This window comes from Kluyveromyces lactis (assembly GCF_000002515.2).
Source record: "Kluyveromyces lactis strain NRRL Y-1140 chromosome C complete sequence".
Taxonomy (NCBI): Eukaryota; Fungi; Ascomycota; class Saccharomycetes; order Saccharomycetales; family Saccharomycetaceae; genus Kluyveromyces; species Kluyveromyces lactis.
This window is the reverse complement of record NC_006039.1, coordinates 488,927-510,341: the sequence shown is the minus strand read 5'-3', so window position 1 is coordinate 510,341 and position 21,415 is coordinate 488,927. Positions and strand designations below refer to the sequence as shown.

Sequence of the window (21,415 nt, the reverse complement as noted above, 5' to 3'; positions counted from 1 at the left end):
CCAAAAACTATATTCGTTGTGAGTTCAAGATGCCTTTAGAAGTTGAACGTTTCAAAGAGATTGAGGAAAAGTTACTCACAGCTTTTGTGGAAGAGAAGAGTGATATAATCACCCTTGTTACTATCTTGGACCTTTATTCTGAAGAAGTGAACTTCAAGGGAAGTTTAGAACAAAAGTATGAATATTTGAGTGAAGTCCTATCCCTTTTACAACAGAATAAAGATGTAGTGTATGAAATTGGGTGGGATTTGCCCAAAATTTTGATCAAATTCATTCATTGGGGCAATAATAATCACCTTGGTGCTGATCGTTCCAAGAAGTTTTTGACTGTGATCATGAAATGTTTTAATGAAGTAGCATTGTTCGGTAACCCAAAAGAGTGTTTCTTTGCTGGATGTGAGCTAATGAGCAGCCTACGGATTAATGATGAGTCACTAGTGAGGTTCATTGTGGAGGAAGAACCAGTTATGGATCCTGAGAATGAGGATTCCGGTGATGAAACTTACACAGAGGATGAGGGTTCTAGTGATAAAACTGAAGAAGAGGAAGAGAAGAATGCTGTCAAGGATTCGCCAACACCTAAATCTGCTAATGAATCTATTCCTGATTTGAAAGAAGGATATGCCTTTTACGGCAGATTACCTCAGGAAGTCATCACTGAATTGAGATTTTACTCGATTATTGAGTTGATGGGTAGCACATTGAAACGTATTGTGACACTACATCCATCGAAATTTTTAAGTGAAGCGGTGGAAGCTTTCTCTAGGTTCAATCTTCAAAATAATGAAGATGTTGACGATTGCCTTTTCATCCTTCGTAGGTTATATTCCTTCATCAGAGGCTACATCCCGCCTTCTCCACCTCCTGATGCTGATAAACAAGTCTCTGCAGAAGAACTAGAAGAAATCAAAGTATCTGAAGAAGTCTTGCAAAGGAAGCTTCTCTGCAACATATTGACATCTGCCTTACATCAACTACTAAAGGCGAGAACATGTATTAGTTTACTGAATTATCACTCTCACCTTCAAGGTATACCTACTTTATCAACGAGTTCTGAGTATCTTGGTCAATTAACTGATATTCTTTCCAGATATTATCAGTTGGCAACTTCTTTTGATATCGATGTTTCCGCAGAGTTTAAGCGACTATGTGTAGATGAATCCGTGCGCATCTATCGCTCATTACCAAAGGATTCGGAAATTAAATCGGATGAAGAATTGAAGGAAATCACTAACTTCGTATATCAGTTAGCATATACTTATGAAGTGGAAAAGATTGCTAACGTGAAGGAAATTCTATTAGATCCGGCTGGAATCCTTATATTGCGATCCTTCTCTAACGAGGACTTTTTGCCACCTTCTGATGCTAAGATTACACTACAAGAGGCTATATACATGTACTTGAGGTTTGTTACCCCATCTATGTTTTCAGCACTGTTTGAAAACAGAAGCTCTCATGACCTTGCCAGAACGTGGATACTATTCGCTCTAACTAACAACTCAACTCATGATTTAATGGATTCGCTAAAAGATCTCCCATCTTATATTATCACAGTGTATCTACAAACAGAATTGATTCGTGCTTGCCTTCAAATAAATGATAACCTGAGAAGGACACAATTCAGTATACTCACCAGAATTCTTTGCTTGCTCCCTGAAGATTTTGCATTTAACTTCATCAGAGACACTTTATTGAGTTGTCCCTACGAACAGGCTAAATGTTGTGCTTTAGCGATTTTGAAAGACATGATGCAACATGAGAGAAAAGTACCTCAGAAATCAGATGAAGACGATCTAGCGAAAGACATGGAAAAACTTAAGATCAAAAACTCTCCTCCTCCACTCCCATCCAGAGCATATATGTTGCTCAATGATGATAGAATCGCAACACTACACAGTATCACCCTATTGGCAATTGACTCATGCGCCGCTGATCCAGAGTCTAAAAAAGTGAAAACTTTGTTAACTTATCTAAATTTCCTCAATGCTTTCCTCACCAAATGGGACTCCGTGTTTCTGAAGGAGATTTGTGATGCAGTCAACGATAAACTTATAAAGAATGAGAAGGTCGGTGACAAAGATGAACCTCACTATTCATTGCTTGTCTCCACAGTGGCTTCAATCTCTTCAAAATTGTAAAATAAAAGATTAGATGACAACCAAGATTCAGGTTTTTAGAATGATACTTTTTCTGATTCACGTTAATCGTTGAAATGATTATATATATATATATATATACAAATATACAACTCTTGAATAACTTTCCACTTATTTTGGATTTTTGATACCACCTTTCTTCATCGTACCGTCAACTCTTTGGAAACTGGCATACTGTCCCTTTTCAATCAAAGGACCGAAGTAAACAAAAAAACCATCCCTAGTTGCAGCCCTTTGCTCTTCCCATAATAATTCAGAATCATCAATAAATGGGTCTTCGATATCATATTTACCGATTCTGCTTTTACCTTTCAAAGGATGTGGGCGTTTTTTCTTTGGTGAAACCGAATTATCTTTGTTCTTTGACGGGTCAGATGCAGCAACATCGTCTTCCTCTTCTTCATCGTCATCGTCGTCATCGTCATCATCATCTTCACCACCGTGCTCAATATCTGCCGCTTCTTCTCCTTCATTATCTTCTGCTGCTTCAACGTCATCATTCAGATCTACCATCAAATTTCGTTTAGCTTTGTTCAATTGACTGCCGTACTTTTCCTGAATCAAATTATATACATTGAAAACAACTTGACCGTTTTCATCGAGATAGTCGTTACTGGACACATCATGAAGTGGAATATCAAGTACAACAATCGGCTTCCCGTTAACTTCCATTGATGTTACCTTTGGCGATTTGATAGATGGTGCCGGAACAAGTTTCCTTGGCGTTTCGACTTTTTTCTTCTTTGACTTGTCTTTTTTAGCATCTTCCTTATTGTCTGCTGTTTCCAATTCTGTTTGCTCTAATTTTACTTTAGTTTCATTAAGTGCTGAAACCTCCGGTGTGTTGTTGCTTAGTGTTGCAATAGTACTACCAGGAGTTGAACTTTCCGATTTAGGTTTGTTATCCTGCTTATTCTTGTTATCTTGTTTTGCTCTTGAATCCTTCTTTACTGGTTCCTTTTTATTCTTTGCAGTGGTCGCTTTAGAATTTTTTGCTGATTTTGATGCCGCGCTCTTCGTATTCTTTGCTGTAGTCCTCGGTACTTTGTTATTAGTCTCCTCCTTTGTTTTCCCCTTAGTCTTTTGGTCTTTCGTAGATGACGTCGTACTTGACGCAGGCTCGATTTTAGTTGAATCACCATCACCATTAATCTTCAAAGCTGCATTCGTAGAATCCGTTGCAGGAGCAGTACTCATTGCTGATCCGTTTTTCAGCAGCGTATCGATGCTGGTAACCGGTATCGTTAACCCTCTATCGTGTGAATCTGTTGGATTTTGTGTATTGCTTTGAGGTCTATCCAGTAGAACACTCACCGGAGACTTCGTTCTGGCAATTAAGATATCATTTGTATCTGTTTCTTCAATGTTGGATGTTCCTGGTCGCTGTGAGGGAAGAATAATTGTAGGAGCACGGATTACTGGTTTAGGAGGCTGAGGGTCCGATAGTAAAGATGATATCGATATCTGCTTCTTAACGTTATTATGTGAGTTACTCAATGGAGGTGACCGATTCTTTGCTAATTCTTCTGCTATATTTGGAACAACTTTCATCTTCTTTGTTGGAGGTTGTTCATCAGTTAGGGCAGATGTAGAACCTGACGTTGAGCTGGAAGCCGAATTATTATCTGAAGCCGTTACTTCATTCATTTTTTCCTTCTTAATATCACCCACTGTATTGTATAATAGATCAGGGAATCCCTATCAGTATATAAATGGTTAGTAAACAATTGTAAAAGCCATCTCAAGATATTCGCAACTCTGGAATTTGGGTTTTCTTGACAGAATTGGATGTCTTGTGAAAAGAAAACATACTTAGTTCAATGAATAGAACACACCAAATATCGTACGGTTATCTACCACCTTGTAGGTTATAATGTAATTTAATATTCAAATATATTGAAGGAGTTGTTGATCTAACTTAAATTATAATAAAATCTATTAGAAAACACATAATCAGAAGTATTCGCAAATTCCGTTAATTTCAATCAATTGATATTTGGTTTTAGTTTTGATTTGGGTTTTTCATGCCAAACCAAAAGAAAAATAAACCTTTCAAAGGGAACTTTACAAGATGAAATAAAGGAATTGGAGTAAAGATGAGATGAGTCAAAAATGATCAACTGTATACGGAAGGAGCAAAAATTGATTCACCATTAATACAACACTATCCAATTTAATTCATCACACCATTCTGTCATGTCACGGAATAGCGTTGTAAGGAAAGTATTGGATATATCGCAGGTGCCTGATTTTTCGCGGTATTCTGCAACGAGGTCCATCAATGAGCTTGCACCCTACATTTCCAGCACTTTAAGCGCATATCCCACAGAATCAAAATATATCAACCAGTACCATTACTACCATAATGATAATGTCTTGGTTAAGAAGTATTTGCAGAAGAAACCACATCCAATGTCGTTGAAACAGTTGGCGCAGTATTACGATGACTCAAGTAAGTTAACGAAGATGAAAATTATTTCTTCTGGGAAATTTGTGAAAGAGGAGCTATGTGTTCGTATCGCACATAAATTAGACCTATTGCAAAACTTGCCTTTCGATGTAGTGAATAATTTCCATTTCAATCAGGTGTATGAATCATATTATAACATCTTTGAAAGGTTCAGAAAGTTCCCGGAGATCAAGGACGAGAAGGACAATTTGAAGTTTTGTCAGTTTCTACATGCGATTTTATCAGATTTCAACTCTTTGAACTTGCCTCATTTGATTATGGGTGCTTTGGAATGTAGAATCCTGGATTTGTACCCTCAGGATAAAATGGATGCATTGATTTCGGATTTATTGAGAGCCCGGATTAGTAGAAGGTTGATCGTAGAAGAACATTTGAGTATCACATCCAATTATTTAAGTGGAAAGAAGGAAAACACACTTGTTTTGGGAGATATTTTCCAAAAATGTAACGCCAAGGAGTACTTGAACGGTGCGAGGGAAGTATGTGAGGCATACATCAATAATATGTATTTTGCGGGCATCAAGATGCCCGAATTGATTATCAACGGGGACACTGAACTAGAATTCTATTTCCTACCATCGCATCTAAAGTTCCTATTGGGAGAAATCTTAAGAAACAGCTACGAAGTGACTGTCAAGGAGACCATACGATTGGGACTAGAAAAGGCACCTCCGGTGACAGTAACTATAATATCGAATGACCAAAGTTATCTTTTCAGAATCAGTGATAGAGGTGGTGGAGTGCCACATTCTGATAAGCAGATATGGTCCTTTGGTAAATCAAAAGAGCTAGCCAAGCAATCCCTAGACAACTTCCATCACTTGCCTGGATTGCAGACTTTGTCGTTATATGATTCTTCTAACGGTGCTCATCTAAAATCAGATCGTTACAGACAAACATCGCTAGATCGGATGTCAGAAAACAATTTGACGAAAGGTAAATTTAAAGTTGGACAACCGCTAATGGAGCTTCTCAAACGATCTCCCAGATATAAACTTGGAATTGGTCTCGCACTATGCAAAGTATATGCCGAATATTGGAACGGTGATTTGACCGTACATTCTATTCAAGGTTACGGTACCGATACCGTTCTCAAACTAGGAAATTTGATGAGGCATACGGACAAATTGCAATTGGATAGAGTTTAGTAAACCAAGTTAGCAATGCTTATAGTAATGTATAGTAACCACTCTATATACCGATATTTACTTATTTATATCATCATTCGATGACTTATGGTCGTTTGGCATAGGAAAGCGTTTTATTATTACCCGCACAAATAGATTTCGCCACATTTCGAAAGAAAGTTGAAATAGATACAGGATGCGTTTGGAATAACTATTGGACTAAACGAAAGGTGCCAGTGGTTAAAGACACGGCAAGTAGTGTTCTGTGTGTTTGATTATTTGTTACTGGAGCTACTTTCGTTAAGAAATATACTATTGTGGTTCTTTAAAATTGATTTTACTGAATTGAGATTTCCTGTAGAAATAAGAGACGCCGATTACGAATAATTATTAAGAACTTGTCTCTGGTTGAACAATTAGTGGGATATAGCAGAGGATAGTCTTACAACTGGGAAACCGAAATATTATAGGAACCACTGACGTTTGTTAAACATTGTCATTGTACTGATAGAAATTAATCATTGAATATTGGTTAAACGAAATTATAGCCACTTTTCAAGAACCCTGTTTAAGTGTTAAGGGAATAAGTTTTAAGAAAGAATACTACAATATGTCTACGCCAGCTAGGAGGAGGTTGATGAGAGACTTCAAAAGAATGAAAGAAGACTCGCCACCAGGCGTATCTGCGTCGCCGCTACCTGATAATGTGATGATCTGGAATGCAATGATTATCGGCCCCGCAGATACGCCGTATGAAGATGGAACGTTTAGATTATTACTAGAATTCGATGAAGAATATCCAAATAAACCGCCGCACGTCAAATTCTTGAGTGAGATGTTCCATCCTAACGTGTATGCCAATGGTGAGATTTGCTTGGACATTCTTCAGAATAGATGGACTCCGACATATGACGTTGCATCGATTCTAACGTCAATTCAGTCGTTATTTAATGATCCCAATCCTGCATCGCCTGCTAACGTTGAAGCAGCAACTTTATTCCAGGATCACAAATCTCAGTACGTGAAACGTGTGAAAGAGACCGTAGAAAAGTCATGGGAAGATGATATGGAAGACATGGCAGACGAAGACGAAGATGAAGAATGATAATCGAAATTGATTAGATCCAATTTCTTAAACCGGAGTATTCCTTGTGAGCGAGAAGCATCCAAGTAACACGAAATATATATATATATATATATATATATATACGCATACAAATATCTACATAATAATCTCAACCCGTTACCGCTTTAATCAAAATGACAAATTGTCATATCCATGCGAATAGTTCTTTATACAAGGAATGCTGTGAGAGTGATCATCGAGGCGAATACGCCCACTGATATTGTTAGCGGATCTAGTTGTCTCTTTTTCTTTTCCCATTCGATTCTGTCACTTGAACAAATCGGTATAGGTGTCACCACCTTAGGAACATCGCTTTGATTGGAACTTACCTTAGCATTCGCATTCCACTGAATGTCATTAGGTTTTACCTTATTGAACTCTTTCCGCGGACCCCAAGTTCCAAACCCCAAAAGATACCACACTCGTTTTTCGTCATCGGTTAAAAATTTCCAAGGCAGCGGTGCCTTTGCATCAAGATGGTGTTTTAGTACGTTAATATCATTGGAAGTCCAGGTGTCAAAGGGCACATTTGTCAATGTTATACTGGTCAGAAGAGGCTTCAGTTGTTCGTATTGTTCTTCTAAAGTTGTCTCATCGAAATTATCTGAAAGTGTGAATTGTGATATTAAAGCACCTAATGTTGGGGTTGGTGCTTGAGTTGCCGGAGAAAGACGTCTGGCTTGACGTAGCAGTAAAGACTTGGGTACCGGACGTGGCATCTCCTTCTTAATTGGTGCTTTATAAGTTTGTGCTGCCGTTTTTCCCCTTCCTTAATCATTCAAACATCAGTATATCCAAAAGTATAATGTAAGCTTAAATATTCATTTTTCTTCGTCAAGATCAAATTGGTAATTGATAATGGGTAAAGCTAACTAACTCCAGAATGCTTTTGTAGAGAAGAGGGAATAATGGACTACCTGTTGTTTGAATCTGTACAACATGAATTTCTGGTTCGTCCCATAGTCCTAATTATGATCTACTGTTACAATATAATATCTAAAACTATAATATAGTGTACCTAAATAAGAACGAGCCTATTCGATGAAAAGATAAAAGGGAGGAAAGATGAAATTAAATGTACATGCGAAGTTAACCACAACTGCCTAAAGAGAAGTAGTAATAAATCACGATAAATATTGCTGGTGAATAATGTTCCTGTTAGAAAAGAGAATATGGCTCACCAAGGCCAAAAAAGGGGATCCGATAGGAATAGAAGTTAAGAAGAAGTGATTATAGGTACGATTGATTTTTGACTCTGGTGAAAAAATTATAATCACATATGTATCATACGATGCTTCCTCTTTGTCTTCTAGCAGCAAGTGGATCGACTCTTTTGAATTCAGTTTGATGTCTTGCCAATAACCCTAAGATATCCGTCAATGAGACCACTCCGATGAGTTTCCCGGAACGTTTATCCTTTTCGCTATCTACTGGAGTATCTCCGGAAGGTTGTACGATCCACAATCTGTGAGCCTTTGTTGCGACCAACTTGGCAATTGTTCTTGCAAGAGAAGATGTAGGGTAAACATGGAAGATAGGGAATGAATCTTTACCCATTTCAATACCTCTCTTATCTAGGATAACACTTATGAAATGTAAACAGGTATTCTGTAACAACGGATATTGGGAAGTTCTTGTGATGTGCTTGACGTCTGTGACCGAAATATTTCCCAAAAGGTTACCTTGCGGGTCTATTACCGCGATGGACGAGATTCTTTCCGTATGCATTTTGAAAAGGGCCATTATCAACAATTCATCGCCTTGAATGGAGATCACTCTTGATTGTCTCGAGGTAGGTTTAGTATGAGTATCTAGAACACCGATTTTCAAATCTTTCAAAGATTTTTGGAACAGGTGTTCAAAGTTTTGGAATGATCTAGCGTTATCCCACAAATATTTGATCAATCTTCTTTGTGAAAGGATACCTGTAATCTTAGTATTTTCCTGGTTTGTGATGGCGACTCTATGGACACCTGAACCAAGGATCATCATTGCAGTGGATAAGTTCTCTTGTTCCGGCAATTTATAAAATGGATTTTTCGGAGTCAATTTAATGATTTCCCCTACGGGTACCGGATGTCCCAATTGGCACTGTCTTGTTACTTCCGGGTTATTAACGGTAATCTTATTGAGCACTAACAACAAATACGAGTTCAAATCGTTATAATCAAAAGTTAAACAGTCGATATCATCAGGAGAGTTTTCCACAGGTAAAGACGTCAAATTGTATTTCACCAACGTGTTAAAGGCTTCCTCCACGGAAATAGAACCATCAATAAAAATCAATTTGTTCTGTTCGACCAACTGCGACAATGGGATCAGTTGCCACTTCGTAGTGTGGATTCTGGACAATTGAGTGTCGAACGACGATTCAGAGTTTGTTCTTGACACTGAATGCGAATGTAGCGTATCTACTGCTGATAGAGATGGAGATATTGGAACATCTGAATTGGGACCAGGAACGTAACCAGAACCGGTACCACTGCCAGTACGTTCGAGCGGACAATGCATGCTGGTCGTGCTAGCACTGCTAATACTGCTAATACTTTCTGCATCCGACCCATGGTGTATATGCGAACCAGCAGGGGTCCCGGCCCCTGCTTGACCGAAATTGCTGTTACCATTGCCAAAGTTATCAGCAGTGGCTGCAGCGGCAGCTGCTGCTGTTGCTGATAACTTTGGTGATTGTGATTGCGATTGTACCTGCGCTTGTGCTGCTACCCTTGAAGAAGAAGATGGTGCTGCCGAATTAGAAGGAACACCTGCATTAGGCGGAGTGGACAAAAGTTCCACGATAGAAACATGTCTGCTGCTAGAAGCACTAGAACCTGAAGACTGCATGGTAAAATATGTTGGTCGACAAAACAAGTTACTACTATCTTTTTTCCTCAGGTGAATCGTAAGAAGTTGCTGAGAAATTACTACTAGAATTGCTACTTCCCTTGTAAACAGTTAAGACTAGACTACCTTATTAGACATAGTTTTAATTATTGGATTTAATTTCTTAACTTAAAAAAGCTTTATTCATTTTTTTTTTACCTCTAATACATGCTGGACCCGGCAATCACACATCGCATTTCACTGACTACTCACATCGTAAGCAGGTAAAAGGGTAAAAGAAAGAAAACGTGAACGAAAATTTTCTTGATCATCAAAGGGGGGGCAGGGACAGGGATACGACAAGGGCTGGGGAAAAAAAAAAAGATAGATACGATTGGCCGGGTAAGCCTGGGGAAATGTAGCAAGTGCGGGTAAGTTAAAAGGTAACCACGTGACTCCGGAAGAGTCACGTGGTTACGGACTTTTTTCTCTAGATCTCAGCTTTTTATCGGTCTTACCCTGCCCTCCTGCCCCCTGCCCCTTCCCTTTGCCCCAAAAAGAAAGGAAATCTGTTGGATTTCGCTCAGGCCATCCCTTTCGTTAATATCGGTTATCGCTTTACACACTGCACATCCTTCTGTCCAAAAGGAATCCAGAAGTTTAGCTTTTCCTTCCTTTCCCACAGACATTAGCCTAGGCCCTCTCTCATCATTTGCATGCCTCAGCCAATGTACCAAGAATAACGCAACGAGGTTGGGAAATTTTAACCCAACAATCGATGCAGATGTGACAAGAGATTAGAGACGTTCCAGATACCAGATTACACAGCTTGTGCTAGCAGAGTGACATATGGTGGTGTTGTGTCTCGTTTAGTACCTGTAATCGAGAGTGTTCAAATCAGTCGATTTGAACACCCTTACTGCCACTGAATATTGATTGAATACCGTTTATTGAAGGTTTTATGAGTGATCTTCTTTCGGTCCAGGACAATTTGTTGAGCTTTTTCTATGTAGAGTTCCGTCCCTTTTTTTTTTTTTTTTGCTTTCTCGCACTTACTAGCACTATTTTTTTTTCACACACTAAAACACTTTATTTTAATCTATATATATATATATATATATATGTAGGAATGGAATCACAGACATTTGATACTCATCCTCATCCTTATTAATTCTTGTTTTAATTTGTTTGACTTAGCCAAACCACCAATCTCAACCCATCGTATTTCAGGTATTGTGTGTCTAGTGTGTCTCTGGTATACGGAAATAAGTGCCAGAAGTAAGGAAGAAACAAAGAACAAGTGTCTGAATACTACTAGCCTCTCTTTTCATCATGGAGCAAGTGGATTTAGTGAACGCTAATGTGTTGGCCGCAGGGGCCAATAAGAAGTCCGTCCGTGTTGTTAACGGGCTTGGGTCATTGATGGGGTCTAAACAGATGGCGGACGTTGATTTTGAGAATGACTCTAATATGGATTACCTATTGGAACAAGATAAGAAGGAAAAGGAAAAGTATAAGAACAAAAGACATATTAGTGAGTTGCCATGGACTCTGAATAACTGGCATCTGCATTTGAACTGGTTGAACTTAATCTTGGTGGTGGCTATCCCTCTTTATGGTGTTTACATGGCACTATCGGGTCGTGTGCCATTAAGACATGAGATTTTGATCTTCTCGATGATTTACTACTGTATCGGTGGTATTTCTATTACAGGTGGTTATCATAGATTGTGGGCTCACAGGGCTTACTCTGCACACTGGCCATTGCGTTTATTCTTCGCCGTGTTCGGTGCCGCTAGTGTTGAAGGTTCCATCAAATGGTGGAGTCACTCACACAGAATTCACCATCGTTATACCGATACAGTTAGAGATCCATACGACGCAAGACGTGGTCTTTGGTACTCTCATATGGGATGGATGCTTTTGCAACCAAACCCAAAGCACAGAGCTAGAGCCGATATCGCTGATTTAACAGATGACTGGATCGTCAGATGGCAACACAGAAACTATATCCCATTGATGTTGTTCTCTGCTTTCATTCTGCCCGCTTTATTCTGTCATTACATGTGGAACGACTTTTGGGGCGGTTTGATTTACGGGGGTGTTCTAAGGGTCTGCGCTATCCAACAAGCTACTTTCTGTATCAACTCCTTGGCTCATTACTTGGGTGACCAACCTTTCGATGATAGAAGAACTCCAAGAGATAACTGGATCACTGCTTTGGTCACCTTCGGTGAAGGTTACCATAATTTCCACCACGAATTCCCAACCGATTACCGTAACGCTATCAAATGGTACCAATACGATCCAACCAAGGTTCTGATCTACTTAACTTCTTTGTTTGGTCTATCGTATGACTTGAAAAAATTCTCTCAAAACGCTATCCAACAAGGTTTGGTTCAACAACAACAAAAGAAATTGGACCGTACAAGATCAAAGTTGAACTGGGGGTCTCCATTGTCAAAATTGCCTGTATGGGATAAGGACGAATTCATGGAAAAATTGAAATCTAATAACGGTTTGGTCGTCATCTCGGGTATCGTCCACGATGTTAGTGGATATATCACTGAACACCCAGGCGGTGAGACTTTGATTCAGGCTTCATTGGGTAAAGATGCTACTAAGGCTTTCAACGGTGGTGTCTACTTGCATTCTAACGCCGCTCACAACATCTTGGCTACCATGAGAATCGCTGTGGTCAAGGACAATGTTGATCAAGCTGCTAAGTTCGCCGCAAGAAGAGGTGAAGTTTACGAAAAGAAGTAGAAAAAATCACAAATAACATAATATTTATTTGTATTATTTCTTTCGGGCATTATCCCTTTACTCCTACATCACGAACAAATGCATTGGTTCCCGTTCTAGATAAACGTCAATGAAGCCGTCTTGATGGATGGCTGCTTTGTCGGACTTTCCTCCGCTACATCCCTATTTTTTTGTTAACTTGTCTATCCATTATCATTCATCTTTATCAAAAAAATAACCTAACCACATACCAAAAAAAAAATACACAGTACAATACAATATGAGTATTATTACAGAGGAAACACAAGAAAAAATTTAAAAAAAATAGTACCACTTGGGCCATTATACAACTTATTAGAATGGGAGATCAACTGAACGAGCGACGTTAACTGTTCGAAGCATATATCAAAGAGACTATTGCTTCTATATCTGTAGCAATAGTTCTGATCTGTATTTTTTTCTCCTTTCATATCATTATTTAAATTTTTATACACACATCATACTTTGTTTATGCTTTTTAACATCACATTATTGAGTTTTCTGGAACGTCTTTCAACTCAAACCTCTTAGTCTTAATCATATCTTCAAAAAGCTTTATCACTTTATCTGTATCGAGTTTGTAACACTCTATTCCCATCTTATCCGTTAATGCCTTTAGCCATTCCATGCGGAATTTAATTAACTGAGCATTATCATTATCGAACTGGTCTAAATATTTCTCTGATGTCGTTCTTACCCTTTCCCTAACCTCACTTAGTTTCCCCACACATTCTTTAATTGGATAATCACCGTACCTTGACAATAATTCTTTCTTGAATAAAGCCGTGAACCTGGGAGACATTCCCTCACTGCTGATCATAATTGATAGACCGAAATTTTCATCTCCTAGCCTGAGATTTGCTCCAAAATAAAAATCACATAATGGTGGTTGGTCTGCAACGTTGCATAAAGTACCCATGCCAAGTTTCAATTTTGTCAACTGGTAAATACGAGTGCTCAATTTTAGATCCGGAAGACAAGTGAAAACCATATGAAATCCTAGCGGTTTATTCAAATCTTCAACTTTACTTACTTGATTGTTACCGTACATCACCAAATCATCTTCTTCAAAGTTCCTCGCCAAATACTTGTAGATCTGGCCTGGTTGATATTGATCGTTATTGACTAGATCTGTTAATTTGGGATGGATTTCTGGGGATATAATTGTTAGTTTACATCCTGTCGGTAAAAGTTTCAACACTCTGGTATATCCTACTTCACCGCATCCCACTAACAAGATATGTCTTCCGTCTAGTTTATGGCTCAATTGGAGCATTTTTCGTTTCTGTGTATCAAAAGTTTGGAAGCGCTATTAATTGTAAGGTACTCCTTATTTCATTTATTGAAATAGGGGACTTCAGAGGTTAAATACTCTTTTGAGCAGAACTACAATAATCTCGGGGTCAATTCTCCGTTACGCCTTCGTACATACACTTTTCCTGATTTTATACTCCATTTTATTGGTTTATTTTATCAAATTGAATCATAAGTAAGTAATTGTTTTCATCTCAAACTCAGTGTGTATTCCAGTGTTAACAAGGGCTTTGATATAAAAAAGGTATACAAATCCACGTGATATTAATAAAATATAGTTAAGCTTCAAAAATTGCATAAGGCTATACAGTGTGAGAAATAACTACGAATTTGAGAATTGACAAGATCATTGATATCAAGAATTATCCAATGCTATACTCATCCCTTTTAAATGTATTAATTCAGAAATTTTTGATTGATATTAACGGCAGAAGTTTTAAATGACATAATTAGGCTTTTATTTACTAATACTCATCGAGCATATGCAAACACGGCTGCCTAATGGTACTGATAGAATAAAAGAAGTTAAACGAATGATAGTAGAATATTAAATAAAAACAATTAAGTGAAGGGCTGTACCGGGATGAGTTTTTTGATTAATATTAGAGTGAGAACGAGGAACATACAGTCCAACAAACAAACAACAATGGCTTGTTCGAGTCTATTAATAATTCTTTTGTGTCTAAACGTACAAGTAGGATGAAGGAGGAGCTGTTGTTGTTGTTGCATTTGAAGCTGATGCTGAATTTGAGTTTAGTCTGCCCCATGAAAGCCTGATTGGTGAGCCCATGATGATAAACCCTTGTAATCCATTGATTGCAGCTTCTGCTTCCAATCTTTCGTTGTATTTGACAAATCCGCATTGTTTACCAGGAGGAATCTTTACATCAGTGATGGTACCAAAAGGTTTAAAAAGCTCAAAAAGCTGTAGCTCATTGATATTTGGATTCAAACCACCAACAAATACAGTGGTAGAAGAGACCCCAGCGTTCATCGCATTATTGTTTACTGTTGTGGTTGAGGAGGAAGTTGGTGAATACACAGACAACCCGTTGGGGTTATTAACATCGAAGTTGTTGTTCTGTTTGTTATTAATTGAGTAGTTACTGTTGGAATTACTTGTTGTGGAGGAACCGGTCGTACCATTACTATTTCCAGTGAGTATTACATCATTAACTGAAGGATTGGCCTGCGGTGGAGGCATTTGCAAAGAAACTAAGACATTAGCTGTGTCTAAGAGCATTGGAGCAGTTTGATTCATCATGGGTGCCACTTGGTGATTTATCAGTGGGGGGGCTTTTTGTTGCTGATGTGGCTGAATGTGATGATTTTGGAATTGTAATTGATGATGATGATGATGTTGTTGTTGTTGTTGTTGTTGTTGTTGTTGCTGTTGATGTTGTAGTTGTAGATGCTGTAACTGTAATTGCTGTTCATGTTGTTGTTGCTGCTGTTGTTGTTGTTGTTGTTGTTGTTGTTGTTGTTGTTGTTGTTGTTGCTGTTGTTGCTGTTGCTGTTGCTGAAGAATTATATTCGAATGCAGCTGTTGGCCCAGATTCCCGGACAGGTGTTGCTGAGCAACGTTATTCCTTGGTGTAGCATATGCGACCCTTAACTGTCTTCCTTGAAATTGCACACCATTCATTTCAATTAATGCATTTCTTCTTTCGGTTTCATTAGCAAACCTTACGAAACCAAAGCAGCGCGACGCACCGGTGATAGGATCGGTCATGACTCTTACAGTTTTCACACTGTTGTACTTAGTTTGGAATAACGATAGCAAATCAGCTTCAGTAGCGAATGGGGACAAATCGCCAACAAACAACGAAAATTCCGGAGTCGGAAGAATGGTAGAATGCAATGTGGCACCATTAGCCCAGTTTAATCTGAACTTCCTCTTGCCATCATCGTTGGTCCGTTTAGACGCGGTTGTGTTACATGAAATGTTCGGTATAGGAGTAGCATTGAGTGTCAATGCTTGCTGCGCATCTTCAAACGATTCAAATTCCACGAAACAGTAACCTGCATGATGTAAATTTGTCTTATTAGGATCAATGAAAGAGACACCGTTTATTTCTAACGCATTGCTGGAAGCATTATTTGGAATCGAAGTACTGTTGATAGGGACCAGAGCATTAGTTTTACTTTTGATCAATTTCACCTTGACAGATTTGCCAAGACTCTGCCATATAGAAGCGATGATCAGCTCATCGAACCCAGGATCAAGATCGCCCATCCATAAAGTCCTAGGTAATTCATTGGAAGACTGTAGAGTGGTTGTTGGTGGTGCTGGAATAGTCGGCATCTTTTTTTGAAATGGGAAAAGGTCGTATCTTAAGAATATTCTAACTGTTCAAAGCAATGGGATGCGTAATGAAACTGTGTGTTAGCAAATTGAGAAGAGGAAGGGAATAATAAAAAATCAAATCAAATCAAAGCAAATCAAATCAAATCAAATCAAATCAAATCAAATCAAATTAGGTCAATAAAAAAATATCAAATATCAAATGTCAAATACCAAACAAGAAAACTCAATAACGTGTTGAACGACGTATTGGCGCGCGTATGTGTGTATCTCTATATTTTTTAGCTTTCTCAAAGCGAATACTCAAAACTAAACGTTATTGGTGCACTTTTGCTTGTGTAACAAAGGCACAAACGACAAAAAAGTGATAACGTGAAAAGTCTAACGTAAGGAGAATAAGTAGTGGAACGACGAAAACTCAGATGCAAACCAGAATTTTCCTTAAATTCAAGTCAAAGAAGAGGAGCTAAAGTTGTATTATGATCCGAGAACGAATATCTTGTCTTGGATTCCCTTTAATATGCTGATTGTACAAGTCTAGGCACTTCGCGTCTTACAGGCAGTGCAAATGATCGGAATTGGATGCGTTTACTGTAGTTCTGTAAAAACAGGGCTCAGTTCAGTAATGATGTGTCAACAAAGAAACTTCTCTGGTGAAATACACTAAACAAAAAGGCAAAATAGTAACAAAAAGGAAAGAAACCGGCGCTGAAAGTGTATGGAATAGAATATATATAGGCTAACAGCTGTTTATTATCCCCCTCTATCGTACTTATCAGCTTGAAATCTGGATCAATTATATACAATATAGTCCAACTTGTTGCTATCACCCACAAAGGACATATACACTTTATGTATACACTATATATATATATATAGTGTATATATATATATGCATACATACCAGTATTAGTCAAATATTTATCTGATTGTATAATAGTGTGTATTTATTTTTATCCGTACATGATTACGCAGGCGATTCAGGTGGATTAAACTTCGATGTGCATGAAACTACGTATTGCATTCGCAAGCACAAACGTATTGGACTAGAAATGCCTAAGCCAATTCAAAAAGAAAAGAAAGACGGGAAAAACAAAGGCAGTACCTTGTTTTACATGGCAATATGAGAAAAGACGTAACGTAACGTTTCCCATGGCAAGGAACTTCCGGCAACAAGCTACAAGTTGTAATACAGTAATAAAACTACAGACGGGGATCCGCTAGATTCAGGTTCTTCTTGTTTTTCACATACTCGTAATACTGTGTGCGTTCTTACATCACTTTGTATTCTTTTTTCTTGAGATCATTACCTAGTACGATGTACAGAACACGAAATTGACAAGGGATCCAATTCTCTTACCGATGGTGTTTCGGATGTTTCAGGTTTCCCCGGTTCACGTTTCTGACATAATAAAGACCTTCTATTTACCGGTATTCTGGACCTTTTGGTCCTGGGCATCTTTTTGTTGCTTATGAATAAGAAAAAATAGCTGAAAGGAAACCGAAGCTTGATCCATCTTCGCCTCATTAGGTAATACTTTGTTCAGAGTAACCCGTAACCGCAACTGCGTAGTTCCTGTAGATTATTTAGTTGGTGGTTGGATTTCCCCATCACTATTGGATATGTCCAGTGACGGGAGATTGGAAAGTGCAAAAAAAACAAAATAAAGAAAAAAGAGCCAGTTATCAGCATGAGCTTTCCTTTCGGATATGACATCACTTGGCCTATGGATCCTAGTATCATGTATATCTCGGGGAGAGCCTCAACGCTCGGCATCTGGAATTGATTTCCTACTACCGGCTGGGAGGCCTTATTGAATATTCTTACCCCTTCAAAGGGGCCCAGATAATGCCGTAATAATCGGTTTTAGGAACTGGGAATCACGTGATGTCACGTGATTCCCAGTTCACGTAAATGATATTCCTCTTTCCTTTACCTACAGGTTATGGCATTTACACTATATCCTGTATAGAACAAGGCGTTGTTTATTTTGCAGCACAGAGCACGACATGTAGCCGATAGCCAGCACTGTCAGCCAATTTTACTCAACTTCTCATGGATGCTTTGAAGCAACGACATTTGAAGTTGCTGTACAGGCAGCGTGGTAGTGCTTCAAGAACTATTGATTACGATGTGGTAATTGAACCAGAGTTGAGAGAAGATGGCGATTTGGTTACAGATAGTCAATTGACGGAACAGGACGACCAGAGTTTTCCTGACATACAAGTACCGTCTCCGGATCGTGTTGACGATTTCGATCTAAATCAAGGAGATGGTTTGATGGACAAGGCAACGGCAAACGAAGATGATATAGATCACGTGATTGGTGATGAGGTTGCTGCCGTAAACGCACCGGTGGAAACATCTGATCTTGTTATAGATACGACTCAGTTTGATTCAATGACTCTATCACAACTATCCACGCCACTTACGTCGATGGCTACCATCGATGTTCTGCGAAGATTGCTTGAAACTGTGATACTAGTAACAATAGAAGAACGAACTTCGCAATTTAACAGAGCTGGCTCTGCTAGATTAAGATTAAAACTAAAGCTGGAAATCAAGATATTGACATGGTTCCTACATCAATCCAAGGAAGACCTTATTACCATCTCAGAATTAAATTTGTCCAATAACGATCTTTTGTACAGATTAAAACAGATTTCCCTCTTAAAAAATTCCTTATCACGATCACTATTGGACGTGCGAAGCGCAATCAGCTCATATGAGGGGCCGAACAATGCATTATCTGAGGAACAAGTAGCATTGCAGAACTTCAAACGGATCAATGAACTGATTCTATCTCAAAGGATCGATACCATCATCAACAATAATTTACCTCCCGATACTTCCACCTTTGATACCGAATCGAAAAAGGGCCTCCTACCCACGTTAAAGACATTGAATGAGTCTTTACAAAATACCATTGGTTGAGAAACATATACTAATGTTCACAAGCATGTATATATGTATATATATTTAACGTGAACAATATCTACAGTGATATAGATGAATTGAGTCGAAACGGCCGCAGTCTTCCAGCCGTTCATAGTCCATAAAACAAGGACATAACGGTTGCGCAACGAAAAGGTATTGTAGAAATAACATAAATACAGGGACCGCAAAAGCCTCATTACATTATTGGTTCTATGTTATCAGCTAGTATTTTCCTTTGCCTTTTCCTTATATTCTTACAACTTACTCGGAGGCAGCAATCAAAGACATGATCATTCTGTACAAATAGAAGAAAAATAGGAACAAGTAGAATGCCAACTTGATGAACGATTCCCTCTTGTGCTTACCTAGAGTCCTGAAAATTTCAGTGGCATCTAATAATTGCTGCTTCTTGTAGAACTTATTACCGTTGTATGCTAGAATTCCTAAGTTCAATAAGAATACAAACCAGTATCCATTCAATAGGAATAATAATGAAATAAATCCATGAAGAGCCGCTTCAGGAAGAATTAATTTGTTTACCTTAGAACACAACTCGATTGGATTGATATAATCAGCTTCCAAATCAGCGTATAAGATTGTGAAGTGAACTTGAGCAAACAAGTTCACACAGTTAGCTATAACAGCAAATATGAATAACCAAACACCCATCTCTCTTCTTTAAAAGCCTCTAACGAACAACTAGATTATACTTTTAGTGTCTCCTGATGCTTGTTTTGTAAGCTGTATTTCCCACTACTCGAGAATAATCGCTACTTCAGCCTTTCTACTAGTTTGTAATTCATCAATGCACAACTTTATGCGATTTCAACTTCCCATTTATCTTTCTTTTGCTTCATTTTTCATATTTAAAACCATTTTTTTACTTCCTGATACTGAGAACCGTAGAGAAAATGAAACAAATTATGTTGTTACCCGGATACGTGTCAAAGTCATTTCGGGTCTAACCAATGCGACGACACAGCGTCATTGGTGCTGTGTGTTCTATCTATCAATGGGTCTGAACACCCCAGACGTTTGTCAACTTGTTGAACTTACATAGCAAGTTTTTCTCCCTAAAAATTTTGGAGTGAAACTACTATTTTCTACGTCAGTTGAAATTATCAATAATACATTCAAGCTAAACAGTGTCACAAATTAAATATCCTTCAAAGATAAAACTGTTATTTGATACCAAAACGGTTTATGACATATTGGTGGGATACCTATATTAGGTTCATTAAAAGATTGCTATATTGAGAAAACGAAAATGGATTTACCCGAGCTAATCAATTGTTCTGATGATGATGATGAAGGTGAATTCGTTGATTATTGCTACAATACTTTAGATTCATATGCTTCTACCCTTTCAATACATACGCTTAATGACTATAATGAGTCTGGGTTCCAGAATTATCAAGATGAAAATAGTGCTATGAGTAACAACAGGAATGATTTTACAGTTAGTGACAGTTGCAAGAAAGGTTATCAAAGCTATAACAAAATATTTGGTAAGAATAAAATAGGGTCTAACTTATCAAGTGTCATTTCCCTTTTAAATTTCCAAGCCAGTAAGATATCAGACCAGAGACAGTGTATAACAACTAAATGGAACCTTGGTTTTAATCCAACCATTCAAAAATTTCAATTTCTAGTCACAGAACTATTTGACATTGACTCAAGTGGATTCGAATTTATCACTATTTCTGTGAAATTGCCAAGAAATGATCCCAAGAAATGGCATCACTACATTTCACATTCATCGTACCAACACATAATGGCAAGCTTTCATTTCCGCAATTTATCCACTTTGCAACGCTTAAATAATAATATTGTATCGCATGAGAAAGAGTGTATTTTAACACAGGTATGGCTATTAGACGGAACAGAGAAGGAAGTATCAACAGCCGTACATAGGTTAGATTCCTTAGTGTTGGCGTAAAAACACCACTTACTCATGTGAGCTAACCAGATCCGGCAATGTTAAATAAGTCATGTCGTCCAAAATTTTATAACTGTGTATTAATCGTTAGTCAATTGGACTTTAAAGCACTAAGGAAATAAAAAAAAAAACATTTTACGTTGGTATGCTGTTGTCACAGGTAGGGGTTGGAGCTTTGTGAATTTGAGGAGACGGTCTTTCCGGTCGAAACAAGTTTATCACACGGTCGTTCATCTACTAAGTAGATAGGCTTCAAATAAAAAGATACTCCGATACGGGGAGTCGAACCCCGGTCTCCACGGTGAAAGCGTGATGTGATAGCCGTTACACTATATCGGATAATAATTGATATACTGAGCAAGTCACATAACTCGTATAAGTTCGGAGAATGCTGTCACAGGCCCATTCCGGTGTCATGGTTAATTTGTACATATGG

At 38.2% G+C, this 21,415-nt stretch overlaps 12 protein-coding genes and 1 non-coding gene across 13 annotated transcripts; 6 read left to right on the top strand and 7 right to left on the bottom strand.

Moving 5' to 3' along the window:
• Positions 1-29: 29 nt before the first annotated feature.
• Positions 30-2,138, top strand: YBP1 (Ybp1p; the record flags this gene model as incomplete). Its single annotated transcript, XM_452453.1, has 1 exon — positions 30-2,138. The coding sequence occupies one exon, from the start codon at positions 30-32 to the stop codon at positions 2,136-2,138; it is 2,109 nt and encodes a 702-aa protein (XP_452453.1).
• Positions 2,139-2,267: 129 nt separating this feature from the next.
• HPC2 (Hpc2p) lies at positions 2,268-3,803 on the bottom strand (the record flags this gene model as incomplete). The annotated part of the gene is made up of 1 exon (XM_452452.1): positions 2,268-3,803. One exon carries the CDS (start codon positions 3,801-3,803, stop codon positions 2,268-2,270), a length of 1,536 nt encoding a protein of 511 aa, XP_452452.1.
• Positions 3,804-4,352: 549 nt separating this feature from the next.
• PKP2 (protein kinase PKP2) lies at positions 4,353-5,774 on the top strand (the record flags this gene model as incomplete). Its single annotated transcript, XM_452451.1, has 1 exon — positions 4,353-5,774. The coding sequence occupies one exon, from the start codon at positions 4,353-4,355 to the stop codon at positions 5,772-5,774; it is 1,422 nt and encodes a 473-aa protein (XP_452451.1).
• A 589-nt stretch (positions 5,775-6,363) lies between these two features.
• Positions 6,364-6,858, top strand: RAD6 (E2 ubiquitin-conjugating protein RAD6; the record flags this gene model as incomplete). Its single annotated transcript, XM_452450.1, has 1 exon — positions 6,364-6,858. The coding sequence occupies one exon, from the start codon at positions 6,364-6,366 to the stop codon at positions 6,856-6,858; it is 495 nt and encodes a 164-aa protein (XP_452450.1).
• A 188-nt stretch (positions 6,859-7,046) lies between these two features.
• On the bottom strand, positions 7,047-7,598 carry KLLA0_C05610g (uncharacterized protein; the record flags this gene model as incomplete). Its single annotated transcript, XM_452449.1, has 1 exon — positions 7,047-7,598. The coding sequence occupies one exon, from the start codon at positions 7,596-7,598 to the stop codon at positions 7,047-7,049; it is 552 nt and encodes a 183-aa protein (XP_452449.1).
• Positions 7,599-8,163: 565 nt separating this feature from the next.
• Positions 8,164-9,720, bottom strand: KLLA0_C05588g (uncharacterized protein; the record flags this gene model as incomplete). The annotated part of the gene is made up of 1 exon (XM_452448.1): positions 8,164-9,720. The coding sequence occupies one exon, from the start codon at positions 9,718-9,720 to the stop codon at positions 8,164-8,166; it is 1,557 nt and encodes a 518-aa protein (XP_452448.1).
• A 1,311-nt stretch (positions 9,721-11,031) lies between these two features.
• On the top strand, positions 11,032-12,465 carry OLE1 (stearoyl-CoA 9-desaturase; the record flags this gene model as incomplete). The annotated part of the gene is made up of 1 exon (XM_452447.1): positions 11,032-12,465. One exon carries the CDS (start codon positions 11,032-11,034, stop codon positions 12,463-12,465), a length of 1,434 nt encoding a protein of 477 aa, XP_452447.1.
• Positions 12,466-12,967: 502 nt separating this feature from the next.
• MET8 (bifunctional precorrin-2 dehydrogenase/sirohydrochlorin ferrochelatase MET8) lies at positions 12,968-13,759 on the bottom strand (the record flags this gene model as incomplete). The annotated part of the gene is made up of 1 exon (XM_452446.1): positions 12,968-13,759. The coding sequence occupies one exon, from the start codon at positions 13,757-13,759 to the stop codon at positions 12,968-12,970; it is 792 nt and encodes a 263-aa protein (XP_452446.1).
• Positions 13,760-14,479: 720 nt separating this feature from the next.
• NGR1 (Ngr1p) lies at positions 14,480-16,102 on the bottom strand (the record flags this gene model as incomplete). Its single annotated transcript, XM_452445.1, has 1 exon — positions 14,480-16,102. One exon carries the CDS (start codon positions 16,100-16,102, stop codon positions 14,480-14,482), a length of 1,623 nt encoding a protein of 540 aa, XP_452445.1.
• A 2,056-nt stretch (positions 16,103-18,158) lies between these two features.
• Positions 18,159-19,037, top strand: AME1 (Ame1p; the record flags this gene model as incomplete). The annotated part of the gene is made up of 1 exon (XM_452444.1): positions 18,159-19,037. The coding sequence occupies one exon, from the start codon at positions 18,159-18,161 to the stop codon at positions 19,035-19,037; it is 879 nt and encodes a 292-aa protein (XP_452444.1).
• A 264-nt stretch (positions 19,038-19,301) lies between these two features.
• On the bottom strand, positions 19,302-19,709 carry ERV15 (Erv15p; the record flags this gene model as incomplete). Its single annotated transcript, XM_452443.1, has 1 exon — positions 19,302-19,709. The coding sequence occupies one exon, from the start codon at positions 19,707-19,709 to the stop codon at positions 19,302-19,304; it is 408 nt and encodes a 135-aa protein (XP_452443.1).
• A 598-nt stretch (positions 19,710-20,307) lies between these two features.
• On the top strand, positions 20,308-20,979 carry KLLA0_C05456g (uncharacterized protein; the record flags this gene model as incomplete). The annotated part of the gene is made up of 1 exon (XM_452442.1): positions 20,308-20,979. One exon carries the CDS (start codon positions 20,308-20,310, stop codon positions 20,977-20,979), a length of 672 nt encoding a protein of 223 aa, XP_452442.1.
• Positions 20,980-21,246: 267 nt separating this feature from the next.
• On the bottom strand, positions 21,247-21,318 carry KLLA0_C05434r. Its single transcript has one exon. It is a non-coding gene; the product is annotated as a tRNA-Glu (tRNA).
• Positions 21,319-21,415: the final 97 nt, after the last annotated feature.